This window comes from Heloderma suspectum, chromosome Z (genome assembly GCF_057233095.1).
Source record: "Heloderma suspectum isolate Gila_16-S chromosome Z, 16-S_ref, whole genome shotgun sequence".
NCBI lineage: Eukaryota > Metazoa > Chordata > Lepidosauria > Squamata > Helodermatidae > Heloderma > Heloderma suspectum.
The window spans coordinates 12,168,094-12,186,425 of NC_139476.1; the positions used below are offsets into that span (position 1 = coordinate 12,168,094).

Consider the following 18,332-nt stretch of genomic DNA (forward strand, 5'->3'; position numbering starts at 1 on the left):
TGTATTATATATGTAATATATGCTATATCTATATAACATATATATACTTTATGTATATATATTAATGTAATATACATATATATGCTATATCTATATATTATAACACATATATACTTTATGTATATATATTAATGTAATATACATTATATATATGCTATATCTGTATATTATAAATGATTTATGTATATATATTAATGTAATATACATTATATATATATGCTATATCTATAATAACATATACTTTATAATAAATATGTTATAATATATAGATATAGCATATATTTATATAATGTATATTACATTAATATAGCAGAAAGCGAAGAGGATCTAAAGAGCCTCTTGTTGAGGGTGAAAGAGGAGAGTGCAAAAGCTGGTTTGAAACTCAACATTAAAAAAACGAAGATCATGGCATCTGGCCCCATCACTTCCTGGCATATGGAAGGGGAAGAAATGGAAGCAGTGACAGATTTTACTTTTTTGGGCTCCAAGATCACCGCAGACGGTGACTGTAGCCATTAAATTAAAAGACGCTTGCTCCTTGGGAGGAAAGCTATGGCAAACCTAGACAGCATAGTAAGAAGCAGAGACGTCACCTTGCCGACAAAGGTCCGCATAATCAAAGCTATGGTTTTCCCAGTAGCAACGTATGGCTGTGAGAGCTGGACTATAAGGAAGGCTGAGCGCCGAAGAATGGATGCTTTCGAACTGTGGTGCTGGAGAAGACTCTTACGCGTCCCCTGGACTGCAAGGAGGTCCAATCAGTCCATCCTCAAGGAAATCAACCCTGAGTGCTCATTGGAAGGACAGATACTGAAGCTGAAGCGCAACTATTTTGGCCACCTAATGCGAAGAGAAAACTCCCTGGAAACGACACTGATGCTGAGAAGGACTGAAGGCAAAAGGAGAAGGGGACGGCAGAGGATGAGATGGCTGGATAGCATCCCCGATGCAACGAATATGGACTTGAGCACGCCCCGGGAGAGAGTGCAAGACAGGAAGGCCTGGCGTGCTGTGGTCCATGGGGTCACGAAGAATCGGTCACGACTGAACGACTGAACAACAACAAAGATACTTTATGTATATATATTGTAATATGCATATATATGCCATATCTATAATATATATATATATACTTTATGTATATATATTAATGTAATATATATATATGCCATATCTATAATATACATACTTTATGTATATATATTAATGTAATATACATATATATGCCATATCTATATATTATAACATACATATATTCTTTGTGTGTATGCATTAATGTAATTTAATATATATTATATATATATATACACACACACACACACAGAGTGCGGGGCGAGGGGAACCAGCATAGGAGTATTTCCCCAGGCTGGGGCTACGTTTATTATCTATTTGTACTCCTGTATTCCGTGAGGCCTGTGCACTTGTGCGTGGGGACTGCTGCGTTCGCCTCCCCCCACAACCAGCCGTTTCTCTCCCCACACGTCTGAACCCACCCCCTTCTCTCCCCTAACCGCTCGCGCATGCGCTTTACCTCAGGTAGCGGAGGCGTTCCCCCGCCCCCTTCATCTTGCTCGCCCCTCGCTACCAACGGCTTCTTTCCAGATAGCCAATCCTCCGAACCAATCGAGCCCCTACGCTTCTTTCCCTTCAGCCAATGAGAAAAAGGCTTCGGGCTTGGCCTGGTTCCGCCCTCCCTCCCGTGTTTTGGGTTTTTTTTGGTGTTGCTCAATTAAATCCCTTCGGGGAACGGCCAAGCGGCGCGCACGCGCCGTCTTAACCCGCCCCCTCTCTTTCCATCGCCGCGGCCCGTCAGCCAATCAGAGACGGCCTCCCCGCTGCAAGGTGAGGGGGTGGGGAGAGAAAATATTGTTTACCGCAAAGAGAGAAGGAGGGAGAAGAAATGGTAAAGGCGGAGGAGGAGTGGGCGTGGCCTTGACCTTATAGGGGGGAGGACTGGGCGTGACCGTAGCCTCGTACGCGGCGAAGTGGGTGTGGCCTCAGCTCAACCGGAGGAAAGCGGGCGCGCGCTTGCCCTTCTACGCACGGAGTCCGCGCCGTTCTACGCCAAGGGTGGGCGGGGCCTCCCTCCCCTTCCATATAAAGGCGGGCGGCGCGCGGCGCCTTCCGCCATTTTGTGCAGCAGTGAGGAGACGAAGGACGGGGGGAGTCGCCGCGAGAGACAGCCGAGCAGGAGGGGGCCGGGAGGAGGGGGCTTAGACCCGACCGGGGGTTCGGCGACCAGGGGGCGGCCCGGATGGTGAAATCCTCCCTGCAGCGGATCCTCAACAGTCACTGCTTTGCCCGCGAGAAGGAAGGAAATAAAAAGACGCACGTCGCCGCCATGCCCGCCCTGCCCGCCAACGCCGCTTTGAGGAGGTGAGGAGAGGGCGAACCGAGAAGCCGCCAGCGCCTCAGGCGCTGCGGCCTAGCTGCGCGGCTCCGCCCCGCCAGCGCCACCCCCGGCGCGAGAGGCGAGGGGGCGGGGCTGCCGGTGGCCACGCCCACGCAGCATTTTCGGGGAGGGGGCTCCCCAGGCCGAAGCGGGCCAAGGGGGAAAGAGAGACTCCCCTGTGCTCGCTTAGTCCAGGCTTGGCACCGTTTCTCTCCGCTTGCCCAAATCGGGTTATTGGCGATCCGGAGGTTTTGGATTAGAGATCCCGTCATCCTCAGTCAGCATGGTTGGGTTATGGGCACTGTCATCCAAAACAGCTGGAGGGCGCCCGGTTGCCTACCCTTGACCTCAGGCAGCGGTCTCCTCCACCCTAGCGCCCTCCGAATGTGGTATTGGACTACAACTCCCATCATACATAACCAGCATGGCTATTGCCATGCTGGCTGGGCAACGATAGGGGGTTGTAGTCGTAACACATCTGGAGGGCGGTGGGGTTGGGGGAAGGCTGGAGTCGGTATATCGCCCTCCCCTCAATATGTAAAGTATATATATCCTGCTTTTCAGGTGGAAGGGGTGTCAAGAAAGCGGTCCCTGCCCTCAGGCTTACGTTCTAAGCAAACGTGACAAAAGGAAAAGAGAGATGCGGAAGGAAAAGGGGGGGAAAGCATACTCGAGCACCAGTTCTTAATGCTTTGTGTAGGTTTTCATTCTTTCCTGGGATTGTGTGCCTGATAGCTAAATTCTGGCCAGGGTGGAGGAAAAGGAGGTGGGTTTGAGTCTAATGCATTTATTCCCCCCACCTTCCAGTAGTTATATATCATTAGGATGTGTATGTCATTAGGAGGGCTATATGGGGCAGGCGAGAAAAATAATTTGGATTTTTCCGTAATGAGTAGAAGTGGGACTTGCTTTGCCCCCCTCCCACACCTATTTTATTAATACAGAGGTCACAGACATCTATTTATGGGGTGATGGTAAAAGAATGAGTAATCCACCTATGCCCGGTAGGGAAAAATAATCAGAATCTGACATTTTCTTACCTTCCCGTGATCCCAAATATAGCCGTTAGGCACCACCTAAGGAAGAATGAGATTCTACCCCATCTTGTTAGGAAAATTCAATTTTGTTTTTTCCTTCATTTCCTGGACAGAATTTAGTCATTAGGTGCCTACCACCCAAGTAATGAGATCTTAGACAAAAAAAGTTTGATGGAGGGCGCCTGTTCATGAGAGAACTCAAATTTGCTGCTTGCTTTATCTGTCTGGATAAAATGGCTATTCAGAACCCCTAGCATCTGGAAAAAAGAGATTCTGGTTTGGGGGGGGTTGTGTGTGGTAGAAAGTGAGGCTAATATGGACTTGAGCATGCTCCGGGAGAGAGTGCAGGACAAGAAGGCCTGGCGTGCTATGGTCGATGGGGTCACGAAGAGTTGGACACGACTGAACCACAAGAAAGTGAGCCTCCATTAATCAGGGAAAACTCAAAACTATGCTGATGTCCAAAGACACACACCTGCTGTAAAGAATTTGGCTATTAAAGTACCCACCATCCAGAAAAAAATGAGATCATTCTCTGTGTAAATGAGGTGGGAGTGATAAGAATGAGACCCACTACTGTTCATTGGAGAAATTCACATTTGCTGCTGCTTCCTTCTCCTCCCAAAGTATTAAAAAAAGAGGCTATTGGATGCCTAACATCAACTAAGAAAGAGGGATGTGTTAGATTGAGGCCTCCCTCTGGTTGTTAGGGAAAAATGAACATTATCCCTTCTCTCCCATCTAAAAGATCTGGTCACTAGGCATCCAACACTTGGGAAAGAATGGGGTCCCATTTAAGTGTATGTATGTGTATATACTTGTATGTATGGAAGGAGGGAGTAAGAAAACAGGGGACATTTGTTCTGTAGTGAAAAGCCTCTGCCATCTCCCAGGGAAGAATGAAGTATTTCTTGACAGTTCAGAGGGGGGAGAATGCAAGACCCATCTGATCATGGGGGGGGGGATGCATTTCTCTCCCCACCGCCTTTTCCAAACAGACATGAACTTACCCACCACCCAGGAAAGAACACAATTCTACATGCGGGAGGTGGGGGAAGAGTTCAGTATACAGAATCTCCTTCTTTCCCCTGATCTAAATTAGAAAGAGACCCTTTATTCATTAAGAGAAAGGCCTCTCTTCCTCCCCCGCCCCAAGCCAGTGGGACATGTGTATATTTAGGTACCCACCACCAGAGAATGAAGGCTTACTAAGTAGATATTGCAAGGAGAGGGAAGAGAGAAACACATACAGCACATCTATTCATGAGAGGAAATTGACAGCTGCTTCACCTCCCTGCCAAAATGGAACCCACACACATTAGGCACCCAGGAAAGATAGAGGCACTATTTGATATATGGGGGGGGGGATTCATTATGAAGGAGCTCCCTGTTCTCTCCTAATCCAAAGCGTTAATATCTGAGGACAGCTTTTCGTGAAGAAAAAATACTCTTCCCTGTTGGGATAAATACAAATAAGGCATCATTCATCCTTGGAAAGAAGGAATGCTAAAAAAAAAAAAATTGGTGGAGGTGGGGGAGCACAATAATGCACCTTCTCCCTCTCAGCTTGTAAGTTGAAATCTTTGGTTGGTGACTGGGGCAATGGGAGTTCCTTTTGTGGGGAAATTTGCCCTTGATGAGATGAATGCACCCATATTATCCCATTGCAGAGTATGTATCCAACCAAGGATATGTTTTCTACAGTAAAAGAAAATTCAGTGAATTCCCACTAAACCCTGTCTCCCTGGTGTGAGCTATAACTACACTTAAATAACTCCTGAAGTGGTTACATAACACGCTGGGCATTAGGCTCCCAAGTATTAATATATTTTGTGGGAAGGGAGACATACCTCTGAGCAATGTATTGTATACACCCTGTAGATTAACCACATTGAATGCTGCTTTACTGGCTGGAGGGAGTAAGCTTGGTCCTGAAACATTTCTCACCGCCGCACCTCTTGCCGCTCTGTTGAAGGAAAGAGTTCAGTATGTGAGGGTTAGCAGGCAATGCATTATTTTAAAATGTGTATTGCTTCTTGGATGGAAACCAAGGTGGTTAATACCACTAATGTTTCCAAACCTTCAGCCTATAAAAGTTTAAAACAGACAAGGCAAGGTTGTTGTACCTCCCCTCCCACCAGTTGGTCTCATGCAAATAACCACATCAACTTGTTAGGCTTGTGGCCTATCTGTGGGTGGGTGAGGAGCAGAGCATGAGCTCGCAGATGTTGTTGCTTGCAGAACCTCAGCTGGCACGAGGGAAGGCCTTAGGAGAGTCTGGGGTGCAGGCAATATTAAAACACAGGGAGGGGTGCAGGGAGCAACACCTCTTTCGCAACAAGAGTGCTCTGGCTTCCTTATTTCCGCCAGATTAGAAGAAGCGCATAACCTTGGGTATGGTTGAGAGGTAGCTGGCCATCTTGAGGAGGGAGCTGCATGTTGGGGGAATTTCCTAACTTTTGAGCTGTGGCTGCACAACACTAAACTTCCTCTTTCACTCTTGAGGAGACATGACTGGACCCATGGCCTTATCTGCAGCAGCTTCACTGACATCTGCTTCCCCTTTTTCAAAGCTGGTGCCTAATCTTTTGCCTGGTAATACATAAGGCTTAGGCTTCATTGGTGCAGTATAGGCAGGTGTTTGTACCTAGAAAAGACAGATGCTTCAAGGAAAGATTTGGGAATAGCAGTAGGTATCTCGGGTCCAAGACAGTGCTGAAGAGGGCTTGGCTGGATCCCTTTGAGAGCTGAATCCAACCTAGTCCTCCCTCACTTGGCCTTGCTGTTTTTCCTTAGCTCAGACATGACTGTCAGAAACTTAGCTCTTTTGCTGCCTTTCATCTCCATTTTTTCTCGCAAGTGCAGTGGTAAAGTTCCAGCTGATCTAGGAAGGGGCTTTTTTTTAACCTTTCTGGCACTGAGGATGTGGTTACCTTGTTTAACCAGGCCAGGATGGGGAATTGGTCTGACATAAGCTGTAAGCAGAGGCTCACCCACTTCTGGATGTAATGGTTCTCTTTGAAGCAGTGGTTCCCAACCTTAGTTCCCCAAAAGTTGTTCTGTAACTCCTATCATCCCCAGTCATCAGTCATGGCCAATACTCAGGGTTGATGGGGATTGTAGTCCAGCAACAGAAACAGTGGGTTTCTGAGGTTGGGAACCGCTTCTGTGGAGAGATGGCTGTCCCTACATAATGATGGACGGGTCTTATTCTTGCCCTCGTAGGTGTCTGGTTCTGGACTATAGTGCATGGGGGAGGGGCAGGTATGCACACTGAGGCAAAGGTTGATTTCTTCCTTGGGGAGTTGTTGTGTGATGATGACTCCCGAGACATCCTGCCAACATAGAAGTGTTTGAATTGACTGAAGGGGTAGAAGTGTTTGAATTGACTGAAGTATCCAACGGAATGGCAATTGGCCAATAATAGCTCCCAATAGCCTAATCACCCCACTTTTTTTGGCGTAGTCTGTGGCAGATGGGGTGGGCAATCGGGGCTAGTCAGGTCCTCCCTTCTCACAGGGATTAGTTGGGCCTTTGTGCTCCAGACCCACTCTGGATCTTCCAACTAGGTGTGGATAGAGCAAGGAGGGAAGTTTCTCTGGCGGTGGGTACAAGAATCCCCTGTAAACTTCTCCTGACATGTTAGAGAATCCTGCAAGCTTCACTTGAGCAAAGTCATCCAATAACCTGTATATGAAAAGCAGTGATTTAAATAATGCCAATAGGCATATTCGGAGAGGTACGTAATGAAGTACCACCATGTGTCTTATAAAAGAATTCAGTTAGAGCCACTGAAATGGCCTCCAAGCATAATCCAGCATTCTTTGCGGGAATTACAATAGCTAACAGATGCCTGGAGATCCACTGGAAATGGCAACTGGTCCACCAGTGCGGACTGTGTCTAATAAACATAATCTTTAAATGAGCAGAGCGTGTAACAGGGCAGGTAACCATTGCAGCATGTGTGTGTGTGTGTGGGGGGGGAGTTTAGGCCTGTTTAGTTTACAATGGAAAACATTCTGGTAATGAATGAGTGATAAAATCCTTCCAGTGCTTTAAAAACATCCCTCATCTCCCAGCATTATAAAACCTGCAGTGGTTATTCACCAGAGAAGGTGCAAATAGCAAAGGAACTCAAATTCTTGACAATATGTGGGAAAGGGGTTTCTGAGTGACAGATAAAACCTGTTTAAAAGATCTTGAAACAAGACGCAAACTAGTGTAAACATGATGAAGCGTTTTCTGGGTGTCTCAGTGCCTCACGGACAAACTACAGCATAAATTGGGGGTATTTGATTGTTTTTAGTAGTCCATGAACTTAACAGTAGTGACAGAAAGGGGAGAAAAGCAACCAGTTCGTTACGCAATTATTTCAGGACTGCTCGGTTCACTGATACTGGGCGCTGAAGGTTTAGTGGGGTAACATTTTGGCTGTTCAAAATGGTGGATGATGATTTTGACTGTTTATACCATTTTGCAAATGGCTGCTGGCAGGATGGTTGTGAGAATTTCCCTGAGGGAGACCTTGATCTGCTGCATCTGCTGTGGTGACGCAACCAGAGTGAAGGATGGTGCAGAGGGGAGGGGCTAACTGGGACAGCGATCTTTTGAGAAAGATCTCATTCAGTTAAGCTGGCTTGGTGTTTCCATAAAACCACTTCTGTGTACATTGACGCTGCATGGTATTTATTTCAACAGGCAGAGCATTTAAATGGAGGAATTGCAGCTGTCACATTCACAAATAGCTGTGAGGTTTTTTTTTTTCAGATGTAACTAGTGTTAGTTTTTCAACATGAATATGCAGGCTCAAATATCAATATTCTCTAATATTGAAAGCAGCGGGTTTGCAAGTCCGAGTGCTTTTACGTGTCTAGTAGAAACAATATAGCTTCTGGAATGGGGAAGAGGCTTATGTCTTTATGGCAACTAACGGGGAAATTGTGGGAGCTTCCAGTTCAATAAAATGCAGATGCAGAATGGAGTGTCTGTGTGCCGGTGTGACATTAGAGCATTAGTTAAAAGTCCCAAAGGGAAGCCAGTTCTCCTCTGGCACTTAGTGTTGTGAGGCTGAAGCTTATTAGTAAACACTTTAAAAAAAAATAAAATGAGCTTGTTGTCCAGTCTTAGGCCTGATGCTACTTTCCATGAGAAATAAAATCTGCTTTTGCCAGCTATTAATTGGTGTGAACAAAATTGGCTGAATTGTAATAGTGGTGTTTGTATATGTTGTAACAGAAGGTAGGAGCAAAAGTTGATTTCTCTCCTTACTTACACTTTCCAGTAGTATAATCAATGTGTGGCTGCCTTTCTCTTCCTCCCCTAGCATTCTGTAAGTGTGTACATGTGTGAGAAAGTTTGCTTTTTTTCCCCTTCTCCCTCCCAATCCTCCTTCCTTTTGTGTCGTGTCTTTTAGATTGTAACCCTGAGGGCAGGGACTGTCATATAATTAAACTTGGTGAGCCACTATATGAGAGCCTTTTGGGGCTGGAGTATGGAGCAAAAATGCCATGAATGAATGGATAAATCACCTCTTGTGCATATTCACCCCTCACTATTGCTGTGTTTTGTTTTCTCAGTTCCAGGGTGTCCTTCAGTTGTTGTAGTAACCTCGGTCCGGGGCCTCGGTGGTGCTCCTGATGCCCCTCACCCACCCCTGAAGATCCCAGGTGGGCGAGGGAATAGTCAGAGGGATCACAATCTTTCAGCTAACTTATTTTATTCGGTAAGTATGTGCCGCCTTGGAAGTAAGGTTAATGCAGGATGCACTGTTGAGTGCTTGACATTGGGGGGGGGGGGGGACAGACATCCATGCCATCAGGTAACATCTGAATCGCACCTACCCCAAATAGTAAATCTGGAGTGAGTGTGCAACTTGAGAACTATGAGGTTGTACTACTGGGGGAAGAACTTGGCCCATGCACCCTTCAGTCAGTGCATTTATAAATCAGTGCAGCCTTAAATAGTTTCAAATCTGCTCTTCTTTCCTAGGATAATCGGCTGAATGTAACAGAGGAAATAACGTCAAACAACAGGACGAGGATCCTGAATGTCCAGTCCAGGCTGACGGATGCTAAGCACATCAATTGGAGAACTGTGTTGAACAACAACAACTTGTACATCGAAATTCCCAATGGCTGTCTGCCTGAAGGGAGCAAAGACAGGTAGGCCAAAAACGGGTGAACACGTCTCATTTCCTCTTGTATTGAAACCAGGTAAGGACATCATCAGCAAATGTAAAGCTTCAGCTGAGTCATGTTCTTGACTATCATTTTTGCATTAGTCTTTCATCCAGAGCTGCAGATTATTTTACATCACGGTCCTAGATGTAGCGTTACAGTGCCATGTGTGGTCTGTGTCTTGTATTCATTGTGTAAAATCCACAGCCCCACTGCCCCTCTTCTCTCCCCCATCCCCATATCAGCCTTTGCTATACCTGGAGGGGAAGCAGAGCCTTGTCTGTCTCAAAACTGTCGGGGACTAAAGAGAACTAATTTGTGAAATTCACTGGCACAACGTGGCTACTAACTTGGCTAGCTTTAACGCAGGGGTGCAGAACCTCAGGCCCAAGGGCCAAATCTGGCCTGCTTAGAGACCCAATCCAGTCCTCTGGGGGTTCCTCAGATGGCCACATCCTCTCCACACACACACACACCTCTATCATAGAATCATAGAATAGTAGGCTTGGAAGGGGCCTACAAGGCCATCGAGTCCAATCCCCTGCTCAGTGCAGGAATCCCAAGTCAGAGCATCCCTGACGGATGGCTGCCCAGCCTTGTCTTGAACACCTCCAGTGTGGGAGAGCCCACCACCTCCCTAGGTCATGGGTTCCATTTTCGTATTGCTCTAACAGTCAGGATGTTTTTCCTGATGTTCAGCCGGAATCTGGCTTCCTGTCACTTCAGCCCATTCTTCCGTATCCTGCACTCTGGGATGATTGAGAAGAGATCCTGGCCTTCCTGTCTGTGACAACCTTTCAAGTCCTTGAAGAGCACTATCATATCTCCCCTCAGTCTTCTCTTCTCAAGGCTAAACATGCCCAGTTCTTTCAGTCTCTCTTGATAGGGCTTTGTTTCCAGTCCTCTGATCATCTTTGTTGCCCTCCTCTGAACCCTCTCCAGCTTGTCTGCATCCTTCTTAAAGTGCAGTGCCCAGAACTGGACACAGTACTCCAGATGAAGCCTAACCAATGCTGAGTGGAGGGGAACTAATACTTCCTGGGATTTGGAAGCTATGCTTCTGTTAATGCAGCCCAAAATAGCATTTGCCTTTTTTGCAGCCACATCACATTGTTGGCTCATATTCAGCTTGTGAGCGACAACAATTCCAAGATCCTTCTCGCTTGTAGTGTTGTTGAGCCACGTATCCTCCATCTTGTAACTGTGCATTTGGTTTCTTTTTCCTAGGTGCAGAAATTGGCATTTATCCCTATTAAACGTCATTCTGTTGTTTTCTGCCCAGTGCTCCAGTCTATCCAGATCACTTTGAATTTTGTTTCTGTCTTCCAAAGTATTAGCTATCTCGCCCAATTTTGTGTCATCTGCAAATCATTTTGTGGTTTCCTGACTTTAGTGCACTTCTCCATTCTGAAAGGTTGAAATGCCTCTCTTAACGCTTAGTTACTGGCAGTAAGATCTTTAAGCAAAAATGAGCTGATATTTTTGGTGTTTTGGCCCTGCCCTCCCCTGAAACCTGGCCCTGAAGAGGTTCTGTGAAATGCAATTCAGCCCTTTGGCTGAAAGGTTCAACACCCCTGCTTTAAAGAGACTGAGCAGAGGCTCCTGGAGGAGGAATGTTCTGCTGATGACTATGAGCCATGCTGTCTAAATTGAACCTTCAGGTGCAGGGGCAGCATACCACCACATGCCAGTTGCTAAGAAGCAACAGCGAGAGAGAGAGAGACTGCTTTCTGGCCCTGCTTTTGGGCTTCCTAGAGCATCTAGTTGTCTACTGCAGGAAGCTTGATGCTAGACTAATTGACTGGATTCAGACAACATGATAACCCACACTCAAGGGTGGAGTATGGGTTGTCATTGAACCGTCAGTGGTTGTGTTGTCTGAACCCATCTGTGCTAACAAACCATGTTAGCCACAAACGACCCAGGAAGGGAACCCACGGTTGGTTGTTGGGTTGTGAACTGTGGGTGGTAACCATGGTTTGTTATTGCAGCTGGTTCAGACAACGCAATAACCCATAGTCCAATGACAACCCATACTCCACCCTTGAGTGCGGGTTATCATGTTGTCTGAACCCAACCATTATGTCTTTGGTTTGAGCCAGCAAGGCACTTAAATTTTAAGTTCATTGCTGGTGATGCAGCAGGAATAGATGGAGTCTTCAAATACCAGTTTTTGTACACGGGGAAACAGGAATTTCTTCAGTCTTACAAAGGCAGAAATCGCATCAGAACATTTCTGTTCTTCTCCCCGCCCCGGAAAAGGAAAGAACTGTGCTGAATGGAAAAGCAAAGTAGCATAGCACGGGTTCTTTATGTTAACTGTCTGCATTTTAATTCTCAAATCCAGAACTCACCAGTTGGATTAAGAGGTTGTAGGTGGGGTATTGGGGGTACATGCCAGATCAGTTAGGTGGCCAGTTCAACCCAGAAGAGTATTAAGTTATAAATGGCAGCAACAACGAAAGGGCACAACTTCTGCTTCGGTGGCTGCAGATCGGATTGAATAACCTGCAGTTGCGCTTGCTGCCGGTAGTTCCCTTTTCCCCATATTTCCTCCATCCAAATACAAACCACAGCAATTTGAATACTTCTGTGGGGAGAGCAAAGGGGTCTCACTAACTTCCTGTTCTTAGTTTTGCAGTTCTTCTTGAGTTTGCTGAAGAACAACTTCAGGTAGACCATGTGTTCATTTGCTTCCACAAGAACAGAGATGACAGAGGTAAGGGAGGCTATATGACCTGCTGGTTTGGGCACTGTACTCTTAAGGGTTGAGGGATGAGCTGTGTGCTTAATTGTGTCTTGCGGCTGTGTTGTGGATCTTGAGGAACTTGTACTAAACCTCTTCTCTTTCTGGCAGCTTCACTGCTCCGTACTTTCAGCTTCTTGGGCTTTGAGATTGTGAGACCAGGACATCCCCTTGTCCCCAAGAGACCTGATGCTTGCTTTATGGCCTACACGTTTGAACGAGACTCTTCTGAAGAAGACTAGATTGCAGTGTTTGCCTTGTAGAGCTTTGTTCTTTGTCAAAGATGAATTGGTAGAAATTTTGTCAACATCTTAATACAAATGCATATGCACGCACACATAAATGACTTGTTCTTTCTACAAATTATTGTGACAGGCTGCTCCAGTGGTGGGGGAGATGTTGAAAATTTCCTACTTTTGTCATCTTTTTTTCCCCCTGGATTTGTCCGCATGTTGTGATTGTGCAAAAATAAATGCTCATTCCAAATTAGCAGTATATTTCCTGGAAGTTTAATATTGTGTGTTTGTGATACTGAAGTATTTGCTTTAATTCTAAATAAAAGTTTATATTTTACTTTATTGCTGGTTTTAATGTTTAAACAATTGCATATCCCAGGATCAGTATAGCTCCTAATCTCACCTGGGGTATTGACTTTTATCCTCTAAACATGGGGTTTGTCATCCAACTACACATGGGAGTAATAGAGTTTTGAAAACTGTCCAGCTAATATAAAACGAGGAACTATGGCAGGGATTTGTTTAACAACAGAAGGGGCAGGGGGGTGAGGAGCACAGGACCCTCTCCCTCACATCCAGTAGCAGAAGTAAGATCAGCTGGGAGAACCCTGGAAGGGCAAAGCTACAGGGAGGTAAGTGGTGGTGGGTTAAGAAAGAAAAAAGCCCTGCAACTCCCAGCAGCTGGCTGGGGAATGCTGGGAATTGTAGGACTTATTTCTGTCTAAACATCCATAGGATTGCGCTCTTAAGTCAAGCATCCATCTCTCTCTCTCTCTCTCTCTCTCTCTCTCACACACACACACACACACACACACACACACACCCCTTCTCCATTTCTATGCTGTAGAGGCTACATGATTGGGGTACTTCTGGATTTAAAAAACCAGCTTGCGCCATTACATCTATATGGCCTCTCTGTGAAAGCATGAGCCAATTCAAGGTTTGATATCCCTTGGACTTGTCTTTGTCACAAGGCTGCAGCCTCTTCCAAGGCAGATGGGTCTTTAAAAGCACTGTGAATCGGTTTCTACAGATAACTTTCCAGAGGCCTCCAAGGAAAGATTAGTGGTTTCTTTTTTAACCACTGTAAAAGGGTGCAAAAAGCATGTGCCAATCTCTTGTCTGGCATTTGCGTTGCTACAGAGGTCAAAGTTTTCTCCCAGTTCTCCATTCTCTGCATTATTCTCATGGCAGTGGACTACCTTTCCTGTGTGTCCTCCCCCTTCTTTGCCAAGTACTTACTGCTTCGCTAGACCTCCATTCCTTTCATAGGCATGCTGTTTGATACGAGAGCAATGCAGCCAATTGGCAGAGACCTCACCATCACAAAGTCCTTTCATCTGTTACTGAATAAATCACTCTTCAATAGCTTGGTGCCCTCCCAACTGTTTTGGACTTCCAACACCCATTTGCCCCAGCCTGCACGCTTGATAGCTGTGGGTAATGAGAGTTGAGAGGGTTCCACGCTTAAAGGCAGCCTAGAAATATTTTTACATAAGAGTTACAGTCCAAAGCATCCCGTGGGCACCAGGTTGGGGAAGGCAAATATACATGGAGTGCTTTGTTTAAGTGCAGTCAAATGCTGTGTGGCTGATAAGTGCAAACCAGTGGTTTCTATGTAGCACTATGTGAACTTGACTTCTGGTCGTTAGACTTTTACTTCTAACATTGCATCCAGCAGAAAGTGCTTTTTGCCATGAGCTTAGTAGCAGCCACAGATACCCCCTGCAAGGCAAGCCTCGATTCACTTTGCAGCATGGGTAATAAGTAACCTATGACAGGTTTTCCTGGGCTGATGCCCTGAGGAAGGGTGAAGGGAGGGCCGCTTATCCAAGAAAAATGGTTGATAAGGTAAGAATCCTGAGATAGAACAGCCTTCCTCATCCTGGTGCCCTCCAGATGTGCTGGACTACAACTCCCAGCATGCACTTGGGAGGGTGCATGCTGGAGGGCACCAGGTTGGGTGAGGCTGTCATAGTGTGATATGTACCCTCTGCTGATGGTGGCTGCTACTAGTTTTGGAAACTCCAGCAAGGAGCTAACAAGCCCAGCAATGAATGGATTCATATTTCTGCTCGCAGAATGTATGGGGGAAACATTAAAAAAAATTAGACTGATCAGAGGTGGCACAATCCCTTCTACTACCTGAGGCCTCTGCCACTTCATTCTGTTTGTGTGCATTTGTTCCTCTTCAGCTCCTCCCTTCTGGTTTTCTGTTGCCATTTTACACTGTAAGCTCCTAGGAGGCAGGGACCTGAGCCTTTTACTTACGAAATTTTAAAGTACCATATATAAAATGGTGCTGTAAGACCAAAAAGGAAAGCAGGCCCAACAATCTTGTGTTTGGGGAGAGCAGAGGAGGGGTTGCTTCCATTAGCTGTCCCTCCTGCCGTGTCAAAGCAGTGGGGAGGAGATGCCAGGAGTGGGTGGTGCAGGCTAAAACATCTGGAGGCCAACAACTCCCATGATCCTTTGCCATTTGGCTACACTTGCTAGGACTGATGGGAGTTGTGGCCCTCAAGATGTGTTGTCCAAAAGCTTCCCACCCCTGACTTCCAATTTCTACTAGCGTATTTCCTTTTATACAACTGGTTTTACTTGCTGCATGAATACACTGGCTCTGTGGTTTAATAAATACCAAGACTTTTCCCCTTCTGAAAACAGGAAGGGGCAGGTGAGCTGTGGACGTGGGCATTTGCATCTGAGGCCAACATTCTGCAATGCTTGCGTTTCAAAACTGCATTTTAATCCCTTTCCATGCCGTCCCTCCAAAAGCGTTACAACATGTACAAAGAACATGAAGGCAAGTGTGCATAGAGCTGTGCCCAAATGGCCTCTCAAAATTCTCCAGCTTCTTTGCGGGCAGAGAAACTGGGGGGACAATTTCACCGAATCTCTCCTGAAAGGGAGGAGTAATTCTCCCAACAGTTTCTCACAGACAGGGCTCACTATAGGCAGGGGTTGTAGCACAGCTTTTCTCCTCAGGGTTTTTGGTTTCTTGCACTGCTGCTGTAGGTGGCAACAGCATCAACTGTGTTGAGGCTTCCACTTTTTTGAGCCAGGATTTTGAATTTCTTTTGGTGGTATGTTTGAGCTTACCTAATCACTGCAAGATGGCCGAGGGCACTGGGTGTGTTTTCTCCCTCTATTACATCATCTTTCTATTGCTCTGCAGCCTCCCAGGCCACCCGCGCTTCCTTAACTGAAAAGCCTCCATGAGAGGAATTGCCTCATGATGTCTTCCTCATGTTGGCTTTAAGTGAAGTGCGGGAAGCCACGGAGGGTGCAGGCTGCCCCAGAGATTATTGTACAATGACGGGACACTCGTGCGCACTCCTCAGCCACCTCCTAAGTAAGGTAAGCACAAGAACCTCAAACCCAACCCATGAGAATGTCTCCTCCTTTGAATTTCTTTTCAAAAACAATTTCTATCAAATGGAACAAGAATGGTCGGAAAAAATGTGGGAGAAATTTTCGGCAGAGCGATAAGTGTGCAATACCTCTGGCATGCATTGATACCCCCCTCCCCAATTATTTAAAATATTTCTACCTAGCCCATCCCTTTGCTACTTAGCACCAGAGCTACCATAACAATGCATGTGAAGATGTATCCTAGGCTCACATTCATTTCTCCCTTGCACCACCCCCATGTGATCTCGTGAAGCAAGGTTTCTAACCAAAGTTTTTGCTGCCTTGAAGACGCCCGTTGAGGGATAACGTCTTTACTCGGTGTCCTCGCTCACAGTCTTGCGAATGAAGCTTCCCTTGCACTGAGCACAAGCTCACTCTGAGGGCTGGTTCATAGGTTCTCCCTGATCCTGTGTTTTGTTGTAGGGCTGCTAAACATGGACTTCTCTCTCAGATTTTCTGTACGTAATTCCCAGGAAAAAGACCTTCTCGCCCATGGAGTCGTCCCTTCCACCATCCGGAGGGGTCTGTAAGAAAGTAAACCCAAACTCTCATTTTCAAAATTCGTTTGTTAGAGAATCACTCTGATGTGGTGGTGAAGAGTATTAGGCTAGAATTGGGGAGACTCACGTTCAAATCCCCCAGCCGGCCATGAGATTTATTGGGTGAACTTGGGCTAGTCACTGCCTATCAGCCTAGCCTAACCTACTCTACAGGACTGTTGTGAAAATAAAATGGGGGGGGGGAATCTTGTACACAGCATTTGGGCTCCTTGGAGAAAAGGAGAGTAAAAAATGTTAAAAGTTTTTATTGCAAAAGTACCATCAATGTGCCTGGTGCTTTTTGGAATTCAAGAGCAGAAGGAGTCTTTGCTCCAAGGAGCTTGCAATGAAAATTAAAAATCCCTTCTTGTAGAAAACTAGCATTTCTGGGCTATAACCCTTTTCCCTGACATGCTGGTCATTTTATGTGCAGGGATTTTTTATTTTTTGGCATGTATGCTGGAGCATTGTGCCATGTCAGTCCCTCCAGGCAACCTGAAGTGGTATAGTCTAGATAGGTCAACCACCGCAGTGGAAACTAGGTCTAAAATGGATAGGGTTTCTTGGGTGTGTGGTGGTGATCGTGGTTATCTTGACAGCTAAATCAGATTAAAGCCTACTTCCCCGAAAGAGCATTATCTATCTAGATCGATATCTAGATCGATAATGCAAAACCAGATAGGCATATTTAATAGAATTGCTGAACAGCTCTCACTGTTAGCAAGTTTCTGCTAATGTTTAGCCGAAATGTGCTTCCCTGCCATCTGCACCTGCCCTCTAGAACAACAGGGAACAAGCTTCCATCTGTATATATCAGCCCTTCAGATATCTGAAGACCACTGTCATATTTAACATAAAAGTGGTTCATAATCTGATATATGTATATACACAGAGATTTAAACCACTGTTTCAGTTTATTTGGAGAAAATAAACATGCAAATATATGCCTGTATAATATTTTGCATAATAACTATCTGTCCACACATACACACCCTGAACACTATAAATGTGTCAAACTCCCATCTTAACACTACTCATTTTAAGCTGATGGTCACATTTACACTAGCAGAAGACATTGATTTTCCTCTAGCCCAGTCCCATTGTATGGCCATTTCTCTCCCCCCGCCCCCTGCCGCATCGTCACAGGATGTAGTAGTGAGACCAGCACCAAAGCCTTTCTTACCTTCCATCAAGAGATCTATCACATCACCCACATTGAAGCTGAGCTCGTCCACATCCTGCCCAAGATACTGGTACAGAGCATGGCAGCGTGGTCCAGATCTCTTGGGCTGTGGTTTGGGCCGCCCCACAGCTGGAAGCGGCCTTTGGCCAATGCTTCTCTTCCGTTGTGTCCTGCCGCGTTGGAGGCAAAAGCAAGTCAGCGTGGAGTTCTGTGAAACTCTTAAATCCAGGGAGTGTTCCCATAATTCTCTGGCTGCATGTAAGCAGGTTATCACACTACGGGCGGGGGGGGGGGGATTGCATGAGGCACAGAATTTCTTGAGAATCTCTGTTGGGGTGGGGGGTAAACAAAACTGCAAGTTTCTAGCCTTTATGGCTGAAAAGATAAGTTTGAGATTTGCAGGCATGTTGGCTGTGCCTGCTGACATTATAGCATCTAGAGAATTGGCAGAAGGTTTCTACTGGTTTGGTGGAGTGGGGTATGGTGGGATGAGGCAGGAAGAGCTTCAGTGCTTCACACCTCAATCTATGCTATCCCACAGCTAGCAAAACCAGAGTCCAATTACGCAAAGCAGCGCACAGTGAGGGATAAATTATGCAAATGGAAGGCTTG

General features: G+C 46.0%; 2 protein-coding genes across 4 annotated transcripts in view; one reads left to right on the plus strand and one right to left on the minus strand.

Moving 5' to 3' along the window:
• The first annotated feature begins 2,126 nt into the window (after positions 1-2,126).
• LOC146333677 (ornithine decarboxylase antizyme 1-like) lies at positions 2,127-12,924 on the plus strand. The gene is given in 6 exon segments (XM_084825531.1): positions 2,127-2,376; positions 9,006-9,063; positions 9,065-9,151; positions 9,418-9,590; positions 12,239-12,324; positions 12,463-12,924. Coding segments are annotated over 6 exon segments (657 nt in total). The 5' UTR covers positions 2,127-2,254; the 3' UTR covers positions 12,594-12,924.
• Positions 12,792-18,332, minus strand: part of MYO1F (myosin IF) — a 68,819-nt gene continuing 63,278 nt past the window's right edge. For all 3 annotated transcript variants that reach the window (XM_084825526.1, XM_084825527.1, XM_084825528.1), the window contains 2 exons: positions 17,721-17,890; positions 12,792-16,522 (listed from right to left, as the gene is read on the minus strand). In XM_084825526.1, coding sequence (XP_084681652.1) covers positions 16,446-16,522; positions 17,721-17,890 — 247 coding nt within the window. In that variant the 3' untranslated portion in view covers positions 12,792-16,445. The remainder of the gene's footprint in view (positions 16,523-17,720; positions 17,891-18,332) is intronic.